Raw genomic sequence first — 23194 nt, forward strand, 5'->3', positions numbered from 1 at the left:
AAAACTTATAAATAAGTCGTTGTAGTATAGTGGTAAGTATTCCCGCCTGTCACGCGGGTGACCCGGGTTCGATCCCCGGCAACGGCGTGTTATTTCTTTTTTTATTTAGGAGCAAAAGTAGTAAAACATAGCCACATAATTTTTTTATTTCAAGGTAATGGATCTCTAGTTATCCAGTATATTATTATGCAACTTTCAAAGAACCTTAAGTATAAGTTGCAGGACTAACGTTATATTATTATTATAGTATAAAATATTTACCATTTTTACCCGTCATTGATATATGTAAACAAAATTGGTTGATTATCATTAATGATTTTAAACTCAAGACTTTTTGCTTAAGAAATTGAGAATAATTTTATTCAAAATTAATGACTTATAGTAACAACATGACAATTCATGTATTTAATCTTTATGCTACACTTAAAAAAAAGTATATTTAAATTAATTAACTTTTTAAAAAGAAATGATTTGAATTAACGGTCTCTTTGAAACACATTTAAAACACATTGATTATAAAATTTCTAAATGAATACAACTTAAATTAAACATGTGAGATCGGATTAAGTTGGAATAACTTTACATCAATTGATCTAGATATTCAATAGTATTTTTTTTCTTTTAAAGAAAATATTTATATATTAAAATAAAATAAAATAGTAAATTTGATCCCTAAAAATGTATTACATTTCATGTTATTCCCTTAATGTAAATAAACTAAAAAAAAGTCTCTTAAAACAGCTTCCGTCTTTCATATTCATCTTTATATATTTGAAATAAGTTCTCACATGTTATCATTAAAATGCAATTTAGTCCTTACATTAAACTGCATTTTAATGATAACTTTTAGGGACCTATCTAAATCGAAAGAGGAATATGAATGATGGAAGTTATTTTCCGTGATTTTTTTAGTTTATTAACATTCAGGGGCTAACTTGAAATTATCATTTACTATTCGTGGCCAAATTAACTATTCTACCATCAAATAAAAAGTTTACAATTTAAAATAAGCTTGTAATATATGTGATGTGCTTCTCATGCCTAGTATCAGCAGATTCAGTTCCATATGCGATCGCCAAGAAACAGAAATAAGAAAGATTTGGATGCACCCAAGAGCTAAGACAACAGGGTAATTTACTTACTCGAGCCTCTTATGTTTTGGTTGAGATTCATCGAGGACAAGTAATGCAACAAAACCAAACATAAATAAGCGAAGGTACACCAAATTTCAACAAAACGTCCTGTAAATGTATGATCCCCACATGCCCAATTCCCTACTGTTTACATTTCTAGAAAAAGTATGAGTTAAAAAACTGCTTCAACAATTGCATGCTTCTTTTTGGGGTATCCAATTCCAACCATATGGTTCAAATACACCTTCCCTTCCTTCACAGTTGCTGCTGAGGCCAAGCGATGCTTTGGCCCTGAGAATGTTCCCACAACAGAAGCTGTGTTCCACCCATCAGAGCTCTCCACTAATCTCCCAGAAGGATTCCCAGCAACTACAAGCTTAGTAGGAGACAGTAGTTCCAAACCATCTCCAAAAGATAGAGTCCCTCCCTTTACCTTTATTATCTTCACTTCCTCTCCTTTTGTTAAATCAATCTTGAACAAGTTGCCGCTGAAAGTGTGAATCACAATCAAGAACCCATCTGGGTGGTAAACTATCCCATTTAGCCCAACCAAGTTCTTATACCACTCTTTTGCACTAAACAACGGGTTTCTAATGATTGATATAAGCTTCCCTTCCACCCCAACTTTCCAGATTTTGTTGCCTTTTATATCTGTGACATAGGCATTGCCTTCTGCGTCCACTGCAACATCATCCGCGAAAGATTTCTCATCACCTGCATCCAATTGAAAATTGATATTGTCACAAATCACAATAATGTCACCAAGACCCACCAGTTGTATATCTAAGCTGACACAATTTGAAGCTATACCCCATGTTAAGAGCCAACAAGATAATAGGACACATGCAATTAATGGGAGGTACTGGCGTAGGTAGACCACTTCCCTTTGGTTTATTATTATTGCCATGCATAGCTCACAACCATCCATATGTTTTTTTTTTTTCTTTCTTACTTTATTCTTGCACACATGAATAACACGTGCATGTGCAGACAAGTTTTGTGGCGTTGATTTGAATGTTGATATGAATATCAGGCAGTTAACTAAACGAACAAACCAACTTGGAGGTTAGATCAAATGTTGAAAGATTTGGGTAAAACAACTCTTTTTTTTACTATCATAAGTCCATAATTATCTCCGTCTTACCGTCCATTTAGAGTAATGATATACAACACTTCATTAATACTCATTATTATTTCTTTTTAACACCCAATTCTATTATATCAGCTATTACACACTTATACTTAAGTTTCTTTCTTTTTCTCACTTTAGGTGTCATGTAACATACAATTCTCCATATATTATTTTCCTATCATTTAACTGTCGTATACCTACCAACAGGTCCCATCCAACAAAGAGTGAGGTCTAAAGAAAAAATTGAAAGAAACCTTCTGTATTTTAAAGAAAATAATGATATGGGTCCTTCTAGGCTTTTAGCTAACATGTGAGATTTTTTTTTGCTTTAAAAAATTAATAAAAAATATTTTTTTATGAACTTAAAACTTCAGTTTTAGTTGTTTTATCCATGAGCCAATCATGCTTACCCAGTACCAACTATACGACACGTTATTTTCCAAGGGGATTCCCAATCACTTTGTTTAGATATGCTCATACACAGATTTTTAACAGCTTTATGATAAAAAAGTTCCATACTCTGTCAATAGAATTCTCTTTTTTCTCTTATACAATAGTAGAAGAGTAAAACTTTTACCTTTTATGTAGGTTCAAGAACAAGTTAAAAAATAGTTTCCTGATATTAAAATATTTGGAGAAAACAAACATCAAAATTCAAAAGGTTAGCATTTGTTTCAACCATCCACATCTAGATAGAGGATTCCCTGCAGTTCAAAATTAAATGCACGGTATGCACACATAATATTATTCACATGAAGAATTAACTGTTAAAGATGTTGATAGTACATGTTGCGTGTCTAACTTTGAAAATCTTTTTTATATATACATAAACTTTGAAAATCTTCATGTGCGTGAAGTGCAGATATATATATGATTGAATAAAAAAATGTAAATAAAGACGTATTAACACGAATTCTCGTGGAATTGGCACCTTGCAAACGAGCATCTCACATCGTTCAGTTTAATACTAATCATGCAACAATCCAAACCATACATTTTATTAAATTCCAAATGACATTAAAAAATACTATTAAGCACAAACTACATGGAAAGCGCGTGTTTTGTACTTTTTTTTAATAGAAAAACAATTGCCTTTTCTATTTAACTAAAAAAATTAAAAAAATATATATTTTGTTTTAAGAAAATAGTCCAAACATGCATTTATTTATTTGATCCAATAAAACTACTCATTTAAACATAATATCTGTCGAAAATTAAAGAGTTAGTTAAGAGACAATAGTATATAGACTAACGGTGTCAACGATTATTAACACTATCATTTAATCAAATCCATCCAATATGTTCAGTAAATTTGTTAGACTTTTATAATAACTATCGGACATGAAAAATACTTTATATGAAATAAATAAAAAAAACTATGAAAATATTTAGTTTAAAGTGAAGAGATATCTCCTCAAGAAAAGAAAAAAGTGAAGAGATAGAAGCTTACTTGGAGAGCTAAGTTGGGTTAAAAAGAGGCGATTCCAGGTGGAGAGATCGTATGCTGCAAGCGCACCGTATCGATTACCGATGACGTCAGCGTTAACAACGAGGACTCGATTTCTGGGTGGGTCAATGGCGATGCCCAATGACGCATTTCCGGCCAAGTGTGCATCTCTGACCACCGTGACTTCCTCCAACGGCGGCGATGACGAGGACGACTCGGAATCCTTCTCCGGCAGCTTAACCTGACCAAGACCACCTTCGAAGAAGGAAACAATGAAGCGGCGATGATGAGAATCCCACTTGGCGCATTCTCGGAACCAGCCGGAACTGTGGTAGTGGTAGACGTGGGTGGCGGGTTGGGCTCGCTCCAAAGTGACGATGATTCCGATGGGTATGGCAGAGAGGAGTAGGAGGAGGGTGAGGAATCTTGGAGAACAGAGAGCCATGTGAGAGAGAGAGAGAGAGAAAAAGAGTTTTGGTGTTGGTTGTGGGAGTGGTATTGTAGTGTATTTGTGAAAAGGAACTTGCATTGAGAATGGCGTTGAAATTTGAACAGGATCCAGCACAAGACAACAACAAAACCGAGCCAAAGTGCAACTACAAAAGTTTGATAACAATTAGGTACGGGTTCGTGAAAAATAAAAATGCAATATTTACTATTATTCACTCAACAAATATACCAAGCATAAAAAAAACTGAACAAATATACTAATTACTTCTACTATGCCTGCCTGGTACGAGATTTCTCTTCCAAAACAAGGAGGGGACGTTATGCAATTTATACCACTTTCATTATTTTCAATATTAAATAATTAATATAATATATAATATTCGTTTTCATACACTGTATATGTAAAGATATTTACACTATTAATTAATTTTTAATTTAGTTAATACAAAAGTCAATAATTTTATAACATATAGTAATTTATGATTCTATTATAATGTAAAAAAATGCATCGTGAGTGTATTTAAACTAAATTCATATAAAATTATATATAATTCATTTTCTTTTTATTTTTTTATCTTATATTATGGAATCACAAAAAATTTTAAAATCTATACAAATAAGGGAAAAATGAAAAAGTTTGAAATTTGAAATGAATAAAAAGTGAAAAAAAATGTTTTTGAAAGTTAATCTTCTTTTTCTACTTTTTCTCTAATAGGAAAAAGCATCATTATTCATATTTTTTATTCTTCTCTATTTTCTTTCCTCACAACCACTAAATGCTATAAGTTTAGGATTCACTTAACATTTTAAATTTATAAATATCAAATTTACTTTAAAACTATTGTTATTACATTCAAAAGTATATTTTTTTCCTTTTGAGAAAATCCAAACACTACCTAATTTTACTACCCTAAGAAAATTCATCTCATAAAAATTACCAATTATTTGGTCAAATTTTTGTTATCAATTACTAGCAAAAACACATGTGTGTGTTCGCATTTTTATTTCGCTATTACATTTTGTATTAAAATTATTTTTTTAATTTATCATACTATGCATTGATGTGTATTAAAATAAATATAAATAAATTAAATTATATACAAAGGGGAAAAAGTTAGGAAATTTTGCATTCATAAAAGTCAAAGGAAAAATATTATTTATGTACAATACTATCATAATTGATAATCATAGATCTTCCTTAATTGGCAAACCAAACCATGCGCATTTTAAGACCATCTTTAGCTTTTGTGCAATTTATGAAAACAAATGTTAATTTTATCATTATTTTTAGCTAACCGGTAAGAAAACATATTAATGAACCAATGATATTAAATTTGAATAATTATTAACCTTTGAAGGATTCTTCTTAATTCTTTGTAAAACACATCATCCATAGTTTCTTATCTTTTGAAAAACTACAAAATAGGTCACATAATGTCATGTATATGTTGGGTAATGGTTTTTCATGTAATTTAAAAGTAGTTAATTAAAGAACTAATTACAACCTTAAGAATCAAGATATTTTGTTTTGCATGAAAGTTATTAATATGATATGTATCACTTGATATTGCTTTTTTAAGTCTCCTAATATAGAGAACAAAATCCTCAGGTTAGAATTGATCAAAATTGAGAAAATTTTAAATTAAATATATGCATGTATTAAATTAGAGTACATAAATATTTTAAAATAACCTCATTATATACCTTTCTATCATTTGAGACAATAATTCTCTTTTTATCATATTTTAAAGTTGATTTTTATTTGTTGTTACCATAGAACCTCACCCAATATAATAAATTTTTGGACAGTAAACTTGTGTTAAAGAAAAATTAAAAATGCAATTAATTGATTGAAAATGACATAATATAAAGATTTTTAGTAATAAATTTGATATAACCTTGTTGTCAATGGGGCAAATTGTTCCTAGTCAATACTCTTCATTCCAAGCATTCCATAGCTTTTGAGATTTTCCCTCCTAAAAAAACCCCAAAGAAATAAGCATTTATTATACCACTTACATGTTTGTTAAACTGCATGCCCAAATGCTTTGTTTTCAACTCCTAGTATAATTGAAAGATATCCTTAAATGTTAATTTACCTTTAAAACCAACAAAAATATATATAATCAATGCAATACCTAAGTTTGAGATAAAAAATTTAAAAAAATAACATTTTTTTGTGAAGTTTTCATCCTCTTCTTCAAGCTTACCTTCTTTAATAAAGACTTTTGTGGGAGATTGTTTCCTAAGAAGATAAAGGGAAGTTTCGTACTCTCTATCATCTTATGTTTAATTCTAGGCAAGAAAGCTCTTCTTCCAACATGGTGACCACTTAGGATTTCAACATCCAAACATGTTCTTAAAAAAAATCCATGACATAGTAGTCTTCTCCCATTGCACACACAGAATTTAGGGTCTATGTAGTTTGTTATGTAAGTATTTTATAAATTTTACGACTTTTAAAATTGGTTTGAAAATTCCGAGTATTTTCATAAACATTGATGCATTTAATTTTCTATTCTTTTATATTTTTTATCAGCTTTAGTTTAAAAATTTAAAAATATATATGTAAAATCAAAATGAGTTTTAAAAAAAGAAAAAGATATAGTATTTTAAAAAATAAATTTATTTTGTAAAAAAATTAAAATTATTTTTTGCTTAAAGAATTAATTTTCACTTAAAAGGGTAAAAATTATATATATATATATATATATATATATATATATATATATATATTTATAAAATGATTTTTAAAATCTGGATAATTTTTAAATTAATTTGTTTTTCTAATTTTAATTTTATACGGAGTATATTTTTCCTTTCATTTTTTCATTTTTTTAAAATATTTTTCTCGAAATTCTGATGTTTGTGATACATTTGTAGTTATTTTAAAAAATAGATTTTGTATCAATAAATTTTTTAAAATGAGCGATTATTTGAATTCTCGAAATTCTGATGGACGGTTATTTGGCAAGGCTGAACAAATATATTTTAAAAAAAAATTAAATCGGTTTCAATTTTTTTTTATCATAAATCGGTTTTAATTTTAAAATTAATAACAATTTTACATATAAAACCAAAATGAGTGAGTTTATTCAGTACGTGCATGTTGATTTATCATGTATCAGTGAGTTGTTTAGGTTTGGTAAAAATTAAGGGTATATCCAAATTGTTTTATTATTTATGTTTTAAAAAAAGAAACCTATGAAATTATAAATAACTATTGTCTTATTCCTCCATTTTAGTTATGTTATGACTTTTTAATTTAGTCACGCTAAATTCAATTATAAAACTTATAATCAATTTTGAATTCAATACTATTCTATTACCGAATTGAGAGAGAGAGAGAGAGAAAAAATACATAGAAGAGATTTAGGAATTGGAAGTTACTATAAGAAAGATCAATTTTATGGGAGATTTAGATGAGTAGAGGGGATGAGACACAAAAATATACGTGATTCAATCACACTGTATTGTGTTCAGATAATTCTTTTCAAGTCACTTTTTGAACAGAAAAAATTACGTGGTCAGATATGCTCTGTTGCCGTGCTGGCAGAGTAAGCAAATTGTTGTGCGGTTTTCTTTAACAGCATAAGACAGTGGAGAGTTGAGAAAAAGATTAAAAAAATACCATTGGGGTGAAATCTGAGAGCCCAAACGCAATTCGTGTTGGGCCTGAAGGGCCCACGAAGAGCTGTGTGTGGCCTTTGGTAGATACTAATGGATACCCTCAGCGATGAATGCTTTTTCCCGTACTCCTTCGACGATCGTCTTCGCCAATCGCCTGCGTCTCTCTCTGGTGAGTTCTCTCATTTCTCTCTTCTTATTATAGATCTTCAAACCCTAGCACTACACCTTTTGATTCTTCTTCTTTTTAACGGTAATAATTTACCCCACTCACTCTGATGAGCTCCGAGAAAATGCTTGTACGTTCTGTTGACTTTTTTTATTTAGGATAAATTTTTGGGGGAGAAGACGATAATTGGGTTCAGATTGAAATTTTATTTGTGAAACATTGAAACATTCTATCAGATAAAAATATTGGTGTTTATCGGGACCAAATCTGGTGAGAGAGAAGTTATAGGAATAGCGTTTTTTTCTTCTTCTTCTAGTTTTTAGTGGAATAATTTGTATGCCAATGTTTGGGTTGTGTGGGTTGCGCCTTATAGGATTTTCTGTGACACGAGAATTGATTTCACAGAAAGGTTACTGAACCAAACAAAGTTGTACCGAGCTGATACTTTGGTGTATATGAACAACTGTATTAGGTTTAAATAATGCTTTCTTTTTCGTTCTAATGGTCGATGTAGTCATTGTGGAGAATTGCTTGTTTTCGTTGAGAATGCAACTGTCAGGATTTGTGATTTGTTTTGTGTGCTACAGTTGGTACATCGTGATAAACAAGAGTGAAAATTTAGGGGTCATTCCCAAAAATTTTCACCCCCAGTTTTAAATTTTAATGGTGTACCAAACTATCTTCGGGATATAATATGTGAGGGGCAATGACTCCTGGGTTCCTCTTGTGATTAAAGAGAAAGCTCCAAGAAGTCAATGCGTCTTGGTGTCTGTGTCTCTTCTACTTTGCTTTGTTTTTCCTCCATTCTCTTGAATAAAATCATACAACCATAATGGTTAAGATTAATTGGACTGTTTTGAACTGTATCCAAGCTTAATATATCTAAATATTTATAACACAATGTTTTGTAACTTTTGTAGAATTGACTAGCTTAAATGGCTGGTCCTAGGATTGCCCATGCTACCTTGAAAGGTCCGAGTGTGGTTAAGGAGATCATAATTGGAATAACACTTGGCTTAGCTGCTGGTGGTGTGTGGAAGATGCACCACTGGAATGAACAGAGGAAAACCAGGACCTTCTACGATTTACTGGAAAAGGGTGAGATTACTGTTGTTGCAGAGGAACAGTGAAAATGTTCTTGTTTTGTTGCCTATGCTCTCCATTTATAGGCTTTTTTTTCCCGTGTTATATTCAATTGGCTCTTCAAATGTAAATGAGCCAACATACTATGAGATTGAAAAGAATAAGTTTCTTGAACTGATTGAATACTATGTTGGCCTGTAAAAGTTTCATGCAGTTATGTTTTTATTTTGTGCTTGGCTTATTTTCTTCTTGTTGCACAGTTCTATGTGTTTTTGCTTTTATTCTTTTCAGATTTTTTTCCCCTTGTTTTAATAACTAAATCAATTCCTTTTGAAAGTTGCTAGATATAATATTTTATTTTGTTAGCATGTGCTATTGGGTTGGGCTTGTGCTAGTTGCATTGCACTTGTTCTCGACATAGAACATTAGTATATATAACAGTATTAGGTCAGTGTTTTCTCTGTTTTCCTTTCCATCTAATCCCTAAATTTCAACACCATAGTACCATCTAGATTATGCAAATAGGCATCACTTCATCCAGGATATAAAATCCTTCCCAAATGTGGTATATTTCAATGTTGGACTGTAAGCTGTAAATTTCTCTGTATAATATATGGCTTCAAGGGGTGAGCCTTGGTGCAACAGTAAGGCTGTTGCTTTATGACTTGGAGGTTGTGGGTTTAAATCTTGGTAACAACCTCTCCCTTTGCAGGAGTAAGACGGTACTGGCTGCCTTTTTTAATATATGGCTTCAAGTTTTTGTTGCTTGCACAAAAATGGATAGTAATTGGCTGGTAGCATTAGCTGTTAGGGAATCATTCTCCATCTATTGAGCGATACAACCCAAATTGCTATGGTGTTCGTTCAGTAGCTTCTTTGGGGAAAATAATTCAATGTTCCAATTTTAGTTACTAGGGATATTAGAGATATTACAAATTTCTATGATGTTCGTTCAGCTACTTTGGGGAAAGCATTTCAATGTTCCAATTTTGTTAACTAGTGATATTAGAGATATAATAATTTTATTCATAAGCCCTCACCTAACAGCGTAGGCTTTCAATGAGAGTTGGAGTCTGACTTGGTATTGGAGTTGCCATGATTAGGTGATCAAGTGTTATTCCTCGGTATCACCATTCTTCTAATATATAGTTGAATTTCAACTTCAATATAGAGTGGGTTTGTGCATTTTTTCGTGTTTCCAGCCCAAGGGGACTTGTGCTGTGTAAGGGCTTGTGTTAGGAAATATAATAAAGTTGTTAATAAATTTACCAAATACTTTGAGGAGAGTTGGCTGTTAATGAGAAAATAAATTTTACCAAACACTAGGCTGCCTGTTAATTTGTTGGCAAGTGTATCAAATTTGTCACAAGTAGTAAAGTATTCGGAAGTCTGAGTGTCGAATCTACAAGGACTTTGTTTGTACTCAAATTAATGCAAATCTAATTTACAAGCAAGAGATAAGAATGATAGATAGAGAAAGATACAGGAGAAAAGATAAAAGATTTTAAAGATAAAAATAGAAGATGAAACAAAAAAAGATAGGATAAGAAAAGTAAAAGATAGGAAAATTAAAGATTAAGATAAAGATAAAGAAAAGATAAGATAAAATGATTAAAAGATAAGTTATTAAAATGTGGTAATGTTATTAGGACCTAGCATATCCACATTTTGATTTTATAATTTTTTTTTATCAATTTAGGTGATTTTATCATATCCACATCTATTCATTTAGATGTCCGTCCATGATTCCTCACGATGACAAGCTTATTTTATTTATATATCTCCTAAATTTCTTTGAAAAGATTTGACAAATAAAATGCATTTGAATTCTAGATGTTTGCAAAAATGCATGGGTAAAAAACTATCATTTTATGTCTAGCAATTATTTTCTTATGAAATCTTTTCTTTTTGTTCGATTAGAAGTTACCTCTCTCTAGCGCTTAACCCCTAAAATAATGAAAAGATGAATAATGCGTGAAAAGATAAATAGAAAAGATAATAGGATAAAAAAAATCTGATATTGCATTGATAAATAGTGAGTACATATCATCGCTTGACTTTTAGGCTTGTCAAGTCCTAAATAGAGATTTAGTCACTCATGGTCATTGAAGGTTTTACAATGGATGAAGTATAAGAAGTGATGGAATAAGAGAGGTGAAAGAAAGAGAGAAAATGATTTCCCCTACTACGGATGCATTCATCGTTGAGCTCTGAGTCTCCCGGGTTGAGGGTATAGTTGTTGGAGTGGGTTTTGGGCCTTTGTAGGCTTGCTTAGCGTGTCCTTCCTCGCTTAGCGCACATCGAGCTCTTCTTACTTAGCGCGTTTAGTTTCTGTTTTGCCCACTTAGCGTCTGTTGCCCGCTTCGCACAGGTGCTAAATCTCGTGCTTAATGCCCTCGCTTGGCGCCTGGATCTTCAATGCGAGCTGCGCGTTGAGCGAGACATCTGGGCTGGGCCTTATTGCATATTTCTTCTTTTCTTTGTTGTTCCTCCACTTTTTGCTTTTAGTACTGTCAATTTTATATCCGAATCAAGATTTAACGAAACATCAATTCTTTAACACTTAAGTACAAATAACTACTAAATAATTATTTTTAAATATAATTTTACTTTGTTTTTTATTATCAAAGTATAATTATTTATCAGTTATCACTGTCATTTTTAATATATGACTTCAAAGGGTTATAACATAAAATTGCATAAAAAGTTATTGGCTATTTGGGCCCTAGATATTTAGTAGTCTTTTGATGTGATTTAGGAAGAGGAACGAGCAATATTGCATTTTGAACTTTGAAATCGTTCTCAAATTTCAATCCTTTTTTCTTTGGATGTGTTTAGAAGTTGTTAAAAGATTTGTCTGCCCTGCACAACAAATGAGTACAGGAGATTGGCCTTTCATTATTGTAAAATGATCCCATGGCTATTTGACTCTTTGAAGAGAAAGTATAAGTATGATAAGTGATGATGTTTTAAATCCGCTGTAAAATAAGAACTGTCTAATTTGTTTTTGCTGTTTTTTATTGTCAGGTTTAGTTATATTTAACAATTTAAAACAATCCGTGACAGCGTTAGGAATTTTAGACGGTGAGAACAAAAAAGTTAAAATACTGTAACTATAGATATTAAAATGGAATGTCTTAAAGTTTAAACAACTAAAAAAATCGTTACAATTATAAATATCAAAAGGTAATTAAACCCTCGTTTTCTGAAGACAATTTCAATTACTATCTCCTGCACTGCAGCAAGCTTAACACATTCGTGAATTATCTTTCGTATTTTTGCCGTGCGTGTCGCAAAAAGTAAAGAGCATTTTGAACGAACACGCAATATACGTAGACTTTACGTTTTCTAACTATTTTGTTTGTAATATTTTACGGCAAATATGAGAACATCTGGTTGGCTAAAATACGAGAGCGTGTCGATGGACGACTGATATTTTCGCGTCCAAACAATCTTCATACTTCTAAGAGCACGAAAAATATCAAGATTTTTATGACTATTCCAAAATTCTAGAAAAACAAAACCAAGCACAGGTTCCGAAAAGTTAGAAAATTAAACAAAGTTTGTGTTCTGTTCTCTCAACAAAATGAAATATCTCTTGTACTAAAAAACAAAAACTGGTTTAGTGTTGGACGTGGAAGGCCACAAGTGGTTATGACAAGATAAGTAATATGCGTACACAAATATTCAACAGCATTGGTTATATATCTTAGCATATCCCTCGCTATCCCCCAACATTAAAACCTCTCTATTACAATAAAAACACTCAAAAGAGGAGAAAAAAAGAAGAAAAGAATGGTAACAATAGCTGGTGGTGTGAGTCTTTCAAGCCCTAGCAGGGTATTTGCTAATGCTAAGGGAATAGACTCAGCACAAAAGGCCCAGGCCGTGAGGTTTCCAGCTCTGTCGAGGCCCATTCAAAAGTGGCCTGGTTTGGTGAAGACCCGGCCCGTTCGGGCGACGCCGGAGAAGATATCGGAGAAGGTAGAGGAGAGCATAAAGAGCGCGGAGGAGGCGTGCTCGGGAGGCGGCGGTGACGCGGAATGCGCGGCGGCCTGGGACGAGGTGGAGGAGCTGAGCGCGGCGGCGAGCCACGCCAGGGAGAAGCAGAAGCAGTCTGACCCGCTCGAAAATTACTGCAAGGACAATCCAGAGACTGATGAGTGCCGCACCTATGATAATTGATGACTGAACTCAGTCATTCCAAAGTTACATGCATGCATCTATTACTTTTACCTTCTGTTACGTACATCAGACACCATGTATTATTAATTAATTCTTATTTATAATAAACACAATTCAAAATCTGAATCACTCGTCATATGTAGTGGTTCGTCCTAGCTGTTTAATTTATATATTCATGCTTATCTGTCTTTCTATTTGTGGCTAGTGGATGGAGGCTGATGTGGTGCAACTTTTACATGTTGCAAATCAGCAAGTAATTTAAAACACCAAATACAAATGGTTGCCTCACTAATTGTCTCTCCGATTCAAATAATAATGGATCGATCGACAACAAATTATAAAGGAAAAAATCAGCTAAAAATTGTCAGCCTTGTTACCTTCCAATTTCCATGATAAAAACTTCGATTCTGTGTGCAGAACAATTCTTCTTCCACCTTTGCATTTCTTGAAGAAGCCATTAATCATTTCATGTTAATAATATATATGACTGGACCAAGGAGTACTGTAAGAACGTTAAATTACCTAACCTCCTTCCGTGGGCTTTTTGATTGAAAATCCTAAACAAGCTCTTAAAGATTTAACCTATATATATTAATAGCCTAAAGTTTTAGAAGGACTTTATGGTAGTCCTACACAACGAAAATTGTTGATTTACCCTAGTTTAGAATTATAGACTATTACAGATCTACAATGCTAATAAATTCACTCAATTTTATCAACTAAACAATCGATTGTTTTATCACTTTTCATTTGTGTAATTACAGATTTACAGCGCATATATAGGGTGAAGAACAGTAAAAATATAAATATCTAAAAATTAGATAGAAAAGATTAAGAATATTTAGAACTCACAACCATAAAAAAAAAATGCATTCATTAACTTACATTTGAAGGAGTCTAGCTTATATACTACTTGACACCTTGAGAAAGAAAATGAGAAAAGAGAGAGAGAGATGTAGCTAGGTAAGAATGTATAGAAGATATGATTAGATGACACTAGGATTTAAAATAAGAAAAAAAAGATTTGCATTCTTTCACTTTACCATTCCGACATGACACTAGATAAATATAAAATATCTCTTTTTTCTATTGATAAATTAAATATAAAAAAATCTATTAAAAATGAAAAAAAATCTCAAGAAAATTTGCAGATGTTAAGTATTAATTCATGAATTATTCTTGAATATTTGAATATAAGTAGTATTTTTCTTAATAAGATAAGAAAATAAAATTGATAAATAACTAATCAAATTTGCTTTTTTATCGGAATTTTTTTTTCTCTTCGTTCCAATTATAAAAGCAACTGTCAATATATGTAAAATTCCTTAACAAATTTGCATCAGATCAGCCCAGTCCACTTCCACTTCTTGGCTCAACAAACCTAGGGTTTTGTTAGACATACCTCCCACTTTTAATCGTTTACTTCATGTTCACTTGTTTCGTAATTATGCTTACAAATATAACCCTCTTCATCTTTGGACATTAGTGCACATCCTTTGTGTTTCACCAATTAATTTCATCGCATTTCATCTCAAGTCTCAATCACTTTTGTTTACTTTTGCAAATCAAGCAACCCAATTAATTCTTTCTCTCTCTACCAATGAATTCCCTCTCACATTTTCTCTTTCACTTTCATTCTTGTCTCAGGAACCAACAAAAACAAAATAAAATTCTACAACTGAATCAAACACAAACCCTCACTCACTTACTGCCACGCCAATGTCGCTACTCTGCTTTGCGATTGTACCCTCAATGCTATTCATTTTTTGTTTCTTAAATTTCGTAATCACTGCCACCGTGTTTGACTTCAAAATGTTAACCTTCGGCATCCTCAAGCTTCTCAACGATGCTTTGAACAAGAACACCCTCAAGCCTCATGCGCAACCTCGTTGTTCCAATCTTCAATGCTGGCACAACTCTTTAATCTCTATCGGCGACAACCTCGCCTTGGTTCTCTCGTCGGACGACGAGACCAATAGCAACACCCATTGGTTTCTTAGCCTCTTCTTTTTTATCGATCCCCCCTTTCTAAGTCATTCTTGTCTTGAACAAAGACAAGATGGAAAAAAAGAGAAACAAGAAAGTCGTTAAATAAACCGCAAAAGAGAAGAAGAAAGGACATATTTGGAAAAATAATTATAAACTAAGGTATAAAATTAAAAGTTGGAGATATATTTAACAAATGTTCAAACCTAGACCGACTTCACTTGAGCATAAGCACGACAATGAGGCCGAATGCGTCCCGATTTTGACGGGAAAAACTCGATTGACTGGGATCGGATTCGAGTTTTCTTTGACAATCAAAGTTGGGTTCAGGGTCGAGAATGAGATTATTAATACCCGCCCCCAAATTCACTCTGCTAATAATTAATTTACAAAAATATTCTTGCATATATATAACACACTAAAACCTCAAACTATTGGATTAAATTTTATACTAATGTTAGATTAGATTTTATGTTGTTACGTAAAATCTAAAAATATGTTGTGATTATTATTTAAAGTTATTATTTTTTTCATTCTATAAAAAATTGTATTTTTTATAGGATTTTATAAATATATCGGGGCGAGAAAAATCTGACTCTCTCTGACAAGAATGAAGATGAGAATCAATTTATACCCCATCAAAAAGATTGGGAGTCGGGGCGGGTAAGCAAAATCCAAACTACCATCTCTGATCTAATTTATGATTGATTTAAAAAAGAATCACACACAAATACATTTTTTTACTAACAAAAACTTGCCCTCAAAACTAAAAATAAATTATAAATAAATATTTCATTGTCGTAATTTGATAACCAACCACAATTATTAATTACTCAAATAATTAAGTATGTATAAAAATAATTTATTACATGATTTTTCCATGCTGTATTGTACTAATGTTGGGTGTACGAGTCGGTTAATAACCAACCATAGTTATTATCCCACAATACATCTTTGCATAAATCAATTACGGAGTTAATAATATGTTAGGAGTATTGTACTGTTTTGGTCATTTATAGTTTTGTGATCTTGTTTTCATTTCTTCGCTTGATATGCAGACAGCAGCGGATTCAGAATTTTTTTTTTTTGCGAGAACAACAAATAATTTATAATATTATCAAAAAAAAATATTAGCTATTACAAAATATGTAATATTATAATAAAAAATAAAAAATATTTATATTTTTATAAATTATAATTATCTTTTATGTATTTTCATATTTTCAAAATATTTTATATTTTTATTGTCAATAATATAAAAAATTAAATAAATAAACAAGTAAGATTGATATCAATTTATTTTCTTTTTTTATTTATTAGATTTTTCTTACATTCATTTTAAAACAATTTTTCTTTTATTTTTTTATGAGGGTAATTTTCCTTACTTATTACACATGTACAAATAAAAAATCTTATTAGAACAGTTACCCCCCACCCTATAACGTGAGTATACGTACATATAATGAGTAGCAGTTGGGGATATTAATATGCTAGTCTGTTAGGTGTAAACAGACAGAGGAACGTATGAAGGTGGGGGGCCTTGCCCCGCCTCCCCTAGCTTTTTTAAATCTTTTTATACTAAGATAGATATATTATTTTTTATTGTATTTATTGTGGATATAATTTTATTTTTTTCTCTTTTTATATAAAATATTTGAACATCACTTATTTATTTTGAAATTTTAGAAATATAACCTGTTTAATATTTACATCAACTATAAATATAACCATAAAGTAAGAAATACTAATACTTAGAGATGCTGCTCAGAATTGTATTTTTCGCAAGAAAAACCAACTTATGAAAAGATTCCTCCCATGTAAATACTTCTCAAAAGTATTCATATGGATATTTAGTTTATTGAAAATCCCCATTTTCTTCGTAAAGTCTAAGAAATAGACCTAATTCATGACAAATTCTATGGTGAAAAACTAAGAATGTGTTTGGATAGGATAATTTAATTACGTAATGTATTTTTTATAGGGAATTAAATTATTTTTTTTATTAAAAGTAACTGTTTGAATATTTTAGTAAAAGAAATTCAAAATTTTAGAATTTTAAAAGAGATTTTAGTTAGTTGAAAGGATAAAATTTCAAATTCTATCGTCAAGGGAGTGTGAATTTGGAAATTATGTAACAGTTCTCTCTTCTCTCTGGTTCGTGAGGTTCGTCACGGAGCGTGCCTTCGAAGTTCTGGAAGATTCCTTCGGAGTCCGCCAGCTCCATGGCGACATGCTCGGGCGGCGCGTGTGCGAGTCGTGGCCTTGCGCGGAGGCGCGTTGGTCCTTGATCTCCCCCAGGCGAACACTCGGACGGCGCTGCCACTTCAGAGCTAGTGCTAGAGGAGCGGCGATTTCGGCACTTGGTTGTGACCTCGTTGTCAGAGCCGGAGCTGCAGTTTCCTCCGCGGCATCCGGTGCAGAGGGGATTGCAGGTTCCGGCGACGGTGGAGTGTTTTCAGGCTCTTTCGCCATTGTGGTTACAGTGGTTGTGGTGGTGTGCGCGGGATAAGGGAGATGAAGATTTTTCTGGTGCGATAGGGTGCAATTTGAAGCTTACTCTGAATTTGAAGCTTTTTCTGAAGAGGGAGAGGTTGAGCTTAGGGGAGAGAGGAGAATTTGGGTTTGGTTTTGGTTTGAAATCTGATGTTGTCATTTGGTGGTAATTATGTAATTGTTGAAGAGAGAGTTTGTATCTAAACACATAATTTTAAAAATAACGAAATTTAAATTGAAGCATTTAAAATTCTCAAAATTTAAAATTCTTTAGAATTTTAAATAACCTCATCCAAACCTACTCTAAAGATTTTTCCCACTATGGGAGAGGAAATTTTAGACTATTTAAGTTTTTTCTTTAAGTTTTATTCGGTGGCTAAGATTTCTGTTTCTTCCTTTTTCCCAAATTACCCTCTTCTTTCCCCTTCCTTTGTCTTTCTTCTTCCTTGTTCTTTGTTGCAGACCACCATCACTACACAACAACCACCACGGTGATGCCATCAAAGGAAGCCAACTACAACAATGACGACAACACTTAATAAGACTCTTCCTCCCAAGCCAACGACGACAACACATTAGCACGACAGGCAATCCTTTCCTTTTTTTTTTCTCTTTCCATCTTCAACCAACCTTTTTGGTGTCTATTTGAAGTTGACGACAACGACATCACCACTAATCTCTCCTGGCTACCGGCTACCCTTTTTCTTTCGTCATCCCCTCTCTCCATCACAAACACCACTTTACTACTAATAGACCCATTGTTTCTCCATGATCATCAATGGCTTTCAAGAAAACAACAAACAACAGAGGACCCAACATAGAACAAAAAATCTAATGCAAATAAAACTATGAAGATAATGTTCAATATATTTCAGATTTGAGAAATTGATACAAAAACCAACAACAAAAATTCATGGCAACAGATTGAAGAAACAGATCCAAATAATAATAAAAAAAAAGCCACTCGCAAGCCTCTGCGAAATCGATCCCGAGAGACAAACACTAGACAACGAACTACCATGAAACTCCTAGTTCCTCATTCCGTCGAAGACAACTTATGTTGTCACTAGAACCTCATTTTCATCGGTATCATGAACCACACCTGAAAATGACCTTCCCTTTTGATGTATGAAACGAAGACCTCATTTACCACCGCACAATGCATCACAAAACCAATCCCTCAAACCCACCAAAGTCGCCTAACAAGAATACACTGCCGTAAATCGTTCTCCTTCACTCTCTAGCTCTTCAGTTTTGAAGAAAAAATGGTTTTAACTAAAAAATTTAATATGTAAATTTAAAGTTTTATAATAATATTTAATAAAAATATTATTAAATAAAAACTAGGTGAAACCACTGATTTCATGTCCTACACCCAAGCCACCTAGTCTCACACCCAAGTCAGCATCACTCCCCATGGCAGCTTCCCATGGAAGCTCTGTAAGGAAGTCACGCAGGCTCGAGCTTGCCGCCTCCACCTATTTTCATTGTCGACAATCCTGTTTCTCCTTTCTCAGTTTCTCTCCCTCTCACTCTTGTGACAGCCAGAGGAACGTTCACAATCACAGTCTCTCGCTTTGTCTCTATCAGGCTCCTTCTTGCACCTGCCGTTCTCGCCATCGTTCGCGCCGTTGCCCCTCAACTTCTTGCTCTGTCCATCATCGGCGTCGACGTCCGCCACCATACCCGCCACCATCTCCACCACCACCACGACCAGCACGGGTTGGCACTTCGAGGATAGTGGTGTTACGACCATCTAGCTCCTGGTCGTTCACTTCGATGTTCATCGTTCTCCTTGGCTGCTATGCGGCGCAGGTCACAGATCCAATCCTTTCACCTTCCATGTTGTTGATAACCCTCGAGGGTTATCATTTGGCAGAGCCCAACTCAACAATTTTACTCACATACCTATTTTTTTCTACACCCACCCCTGTATTTGCTTGTTTTATTGTCCAACCTTAAGGACAAGGTTGTTTTTGGAGTGGTGGGTAATGATAGCAATACCATATAGAGAGAGGGGTGCGGATAGCAGCCATAGGCCCACAATTAGACTAGCTTTGCCTTGCTATTATCTTGTCGAGAGTTTGTTATAGCTAATAGGATAATTTTACAAATTCTATTTCCATTCTGTTACATTCTTGTCCCCCACTATCAAGTGTATCAGCCATTATAAATACCACGAATGAATGAAATAAAGCAAGAAAAAAGTGTTATCAGTATAGTCCCATCGCAGCAGTAAAAATTAGCAATAGCATAGAAGCTCACCCTAACATGATCCCACCAAATTAGGTAGTGAGGTGAACGGGTGACACTTTGCAGAGAGTGATGCCACGAGAGGAATTGAGTGGTACCACAAACATTTCACGTGACTTGAATCATTTACTGTAGTAAATAGAGTAAATACTTTGCATACCGACCCAAAATGGTATCTGGTTAGAAAAAATTACTTATTTTGTTCAAAAACCCGTGGAATTCGTCCCCAATTCAATAGTTTTACTACTATGTCATTAATTTTATCTAGAGGGTGAAGGTGAGTGTTAGCTAGTATAAATACGGGATGACTCCCCATGCATCGTCACATACACTGCAATTATGGCTACCTCCAAGTTCCATACCCAGAAGCCACTCTTTGTTGTTCTATCTGTCGTTGTGGTGCTACTCACCATGACCAAGGTAAACTCAACAAAACCGTTTCTATCACCTGGGACAAGTTCGTGCCGAACCAACCGAACGCTGATCCTCCAAGGAGACGCCCTTGTGACCTCATCGAGAAAGTTACAACTCACCAAGGTTGACGAAAGCGAGGTCTCTTGGTCGCGCCCTCTACTCCACCCCTATCCACATTTGGGACAGCGAAATCGGCAGCGTTGCCAGCTTCGCCGCTTCCTTCAACTTCACTGTTTATGCGTCCGACATAGCAAATCTGGCAGATGGGCTTGCCTTCTTCCTCGCACCAATTGACACTCAGCCTCAGACACGCGGAGGGTATCTTGGTCTATACAACAGTACTGACACACAACAACGTTATCTCTGTTGAGTTTGACACTTGGGATTCACCAAATCTACTCATCGGAATTAACGTCAATTCTATCAGATCCATCAAACTCGTCGTGGGGTTTAGCCAACGACCAAGTAACCAATGTTCTCATTACCTATGATGCCTCCACCAACCTCTTGGTTGCTTCTTTGGTTCATCCTTCGCAGAGAAGCAGCTATATCCTCTCCGATGTGCTCGATTTGAAGGTTGCTCTTCCCGAGTGGGTGAGGATAGGGTTCTCTGCTACCACCGGACTGAACGTAGCTTCGGAAACGCATGACGTGCATTCTTGGTCTTTTTCTTCCAATTTGCCATTCGGTAGCAGTAACACTAATCCTTCGGATTTTGCAATCTTTATCTAGCGTGTAACTGAAATATTGTACGTGACAAATTGAAGAAAGTGTAATAAGACTCTCGCTTCTTCCTAGTGAGTGTCATTGCTATAATAAATGTTATCTATCACATACAATTTATCGTAATGCATGTCAGACTATAACACAATTCTACTTGTCAAATGATCAATAACTCTCTCCTGGTTTAAAACTCAAGTGGCTGAGGGGGCCATACGGCAACCCAAACATTTTTCTGTTTTTATACATATGAAAAAGTAGCCAAGAAACATGGTAAGCTAAGATTAGTGCCCGTAAATTTTTAATATAATGTACCTCAAGTTCAAAGAATAACACTTTTTTATCTGACAATTTTTTTTCATTCGTCTAAATAATACTGCACTCTATATCCATTGACGGACTTCAACTGCATGTAGTTTAAGAGAAAATTTACCTGATAAAGTATTTGTCACAATTTCGATATTTATAATACTTTTTAAAGTTGATTATTTCTCATCACATTAACTATTTTCATTAATGAATTATTTTTATAATATAACTTTTTTTTTTTTGCTTTCTTCAGACTCATGTTTTCTGTAACTTTTATATTTTCATTTTGTATAGAGGAGTTAACACAATATAACTTAAACCTTCAAATTTTTTCTTGTGGATTTTTCATGCAAATTCTTTTTATGAATTTTGTGACTTTCCTGTATTTTTTTTTGATAAATTTGCTATTATTATTTTTGTTAAAAAAGGTCATCTCCTTAAATTTGTCAAACAATTCGCAGAAAATTTAATGTTTTTTCTTTTGCCTATTTTCATAAAAAATTGTCTTGCAGATTGTTTTACAAAAATTATTCACAAATAAATTCTCTAAATTATTTTTGTTCAACAGCTTAAAGATCATAAAACCTCTTTGAAAAGTGTTGCTAATAAAAAAGGATTTTTTTAATATCATAAAAGTTAATTAATTTTAAAAATTAATAGTTGAATAGTATATTTTAATGCTTAAAATCACTCAAAATATAATATTATCAAAACTATTATATTTTATAATCTTAATTATTTTAGTCCCTCTAAATTTTTTTCAGGCTCCGCAACTAATTGAGGTAGATAAAAGATGAGAGGGGAAGAGTCAAGAGCAGGGGTGAAACAAGAATTGATTTGGGGGGGGGGTGTTAGGAGGGAAGAAGAGTGTAGAATTGGAATTTTAATTAAAATAAAGGTTGATGTGTGAGAATAGAGAAAATGTTGGTGAGAATAACATCCTGTTTTAACAAACGGTCTTTTTTGCTGACACGCGGGCTAGCCTATCTGAACCAGCCCATCCCCTTTTTCGGCAAATTATTTCCTAAATTCATTTGGACATATTTATAAATATTTCAATATTCAATCACGACAAATAAACGCACAATACTTTTTTGTCCATTCACAAAATTGATGAAATGAAGATGTCCAATCATTCCCAGTTCTCACTTTATTATGGTTTTTTGTCACATAAAGTTTTTCTTAAAACTAGCATTGAAATCCATGCATGTATGATTCTAAAGAAGAAAAAAAATACAAAAAAGAATAATAAATAAATAAAAACAAAAGGAGTAAAAAGAAACTTGAAAAACTGTCCGGAAAGTTTTAATAATATTATTGGGTATTGATGAAAATGGTGCCTCACTTTAATATTAAAGTATGCCTTGAGTCTGATATATAATTATATACTTTACCTAACCCAGACGCACAAGGGGGATATTCATCTTCGCCAGCCACAAATGAAAAATTTGACAGGTCAATTTCGCCAACCATGGAAAGTGAAAATATCAACTAGGAAATGCATAGTGGTTTGGTAATGGTGGCTCCCTTCAGGTGGCATTTTTTTAAATCAAAATGACACCTCACTTAGGCAATATCTTTGAATTACGACATCTCGGATCACTTGATAGATACATCACACAAGAACCTTCGAGGGAATTACCAAGCAAACACGATCAAGAGAATAATCGGAATCAACTCAAAAGATGCCCCAGCCGGCAATAAATTAAGGAAGGAATCAGGAATATTCCACGACTTTTTACTAAAATGTTAGACTTACCCGTGGTGAATTAGGAAAAAAATATTAAGATGCC

General features: G+C 33.3%; 4 protein-coding genes and 1 non-coding gene across 5 annotated transcripts; 4 read left to right on the forward strand and 1 right to left on the reverse strand.

Annotated features, from left to right (window-relative positions):
* Positions 1–15: 15 nt before the first annotated feature.
* On the forward strand, positions 16–87 carry TRNAD-GUC (transfer RNA aspartic acid (anticodon GUC)). Its single transcript has one exon. It is a non-coding gene; the product is annotated as a tRNA-Asp (tRNA).
* Positions 88–1117: 1030 nt separating this feature from the next.
* LOC100809270 (uncharacterized) lies at positions 1118–4318 on the reverse strand. Its single transcript, XM_003535880.5, has 2 exons — positions 3716–4318; positions 1118–1847 (listed from the first exon to the last, which is right to left on the reverse strand). Exons 1-2 carry the CDS (start codon positions 4239–4241, stop codon positions 1306–1308), a joined length of 1068 nt encoding a protein of 355 aa, XP_003535928.2. The 5' UTR covers positions 4242–4318; the 3' UTR covers positions 1118–1305.
* A 3549-nt stretch (positions 4319–7867) lies between these two features.
* Positions 7868–9282, forward strand: LOC100500524 (cytochrome c oxidase subunit 5C-2). The gene is made up of 2 exons (XM_003535882.5): positions 7868–7961; positions 8879–9282. The coding sequence occupies exon 2, from the start codon at positions 8894–8896 to the stop codon at positions 9086–9088; it is 195 nt and encodes a 64-aa protein (XP_003535930.1). The 5' UTR covers positions 7868–7961; positions 8879–8893; the 3' UTR covers positions 9089–9282.
* A 3393-nt stretch (positions 9283–12675) lies between these two features.
* Positions 12676–13346, forward strand: LOC100814289 (calvin cycle protein CP12-2, chloroplastic). Its single transcript, XM_003535887.5, has one exon. It carries the CDS (start codon positions 12837–12839, stop codon positions 13224–13226), a length of 390 nt encoding a protein of 129 aa, XP_003535935.1. The 5' UTR covers positions 12676–12836; the 3' UTR covers positions 13227–13346.
* A 6951-nt stretch (positions 13347–20297) lies between these two features.
* Positions 20298–21104, forward strand: LOC547726 (lectin). The gene is given in 6 exon segments (XM_003535888.5): positions 20298–20385; positions 20388–20437; positions 20439–20506; positions 20508–20720; positions 20722–20808; positions 20810–21104. Coding segments are annotated over 6 exon segments (801 nt in total).
* Positions 21105–23194: the final 2090 nt, after the last annotated feature.

This window comes from Glycine max, chromosome 10, assembly GCF_000004515.6.
Source record: "Glycine max cultivar Williams 82 chromosome 10, Glycine_max_v4.0, whole genome shotgun sequence".
NCBI lineage: Eukaryota > Viridiplantae > Streptophyta > Magnoliopsida > Fabales > Fabaceae > Glycine > Glycine max.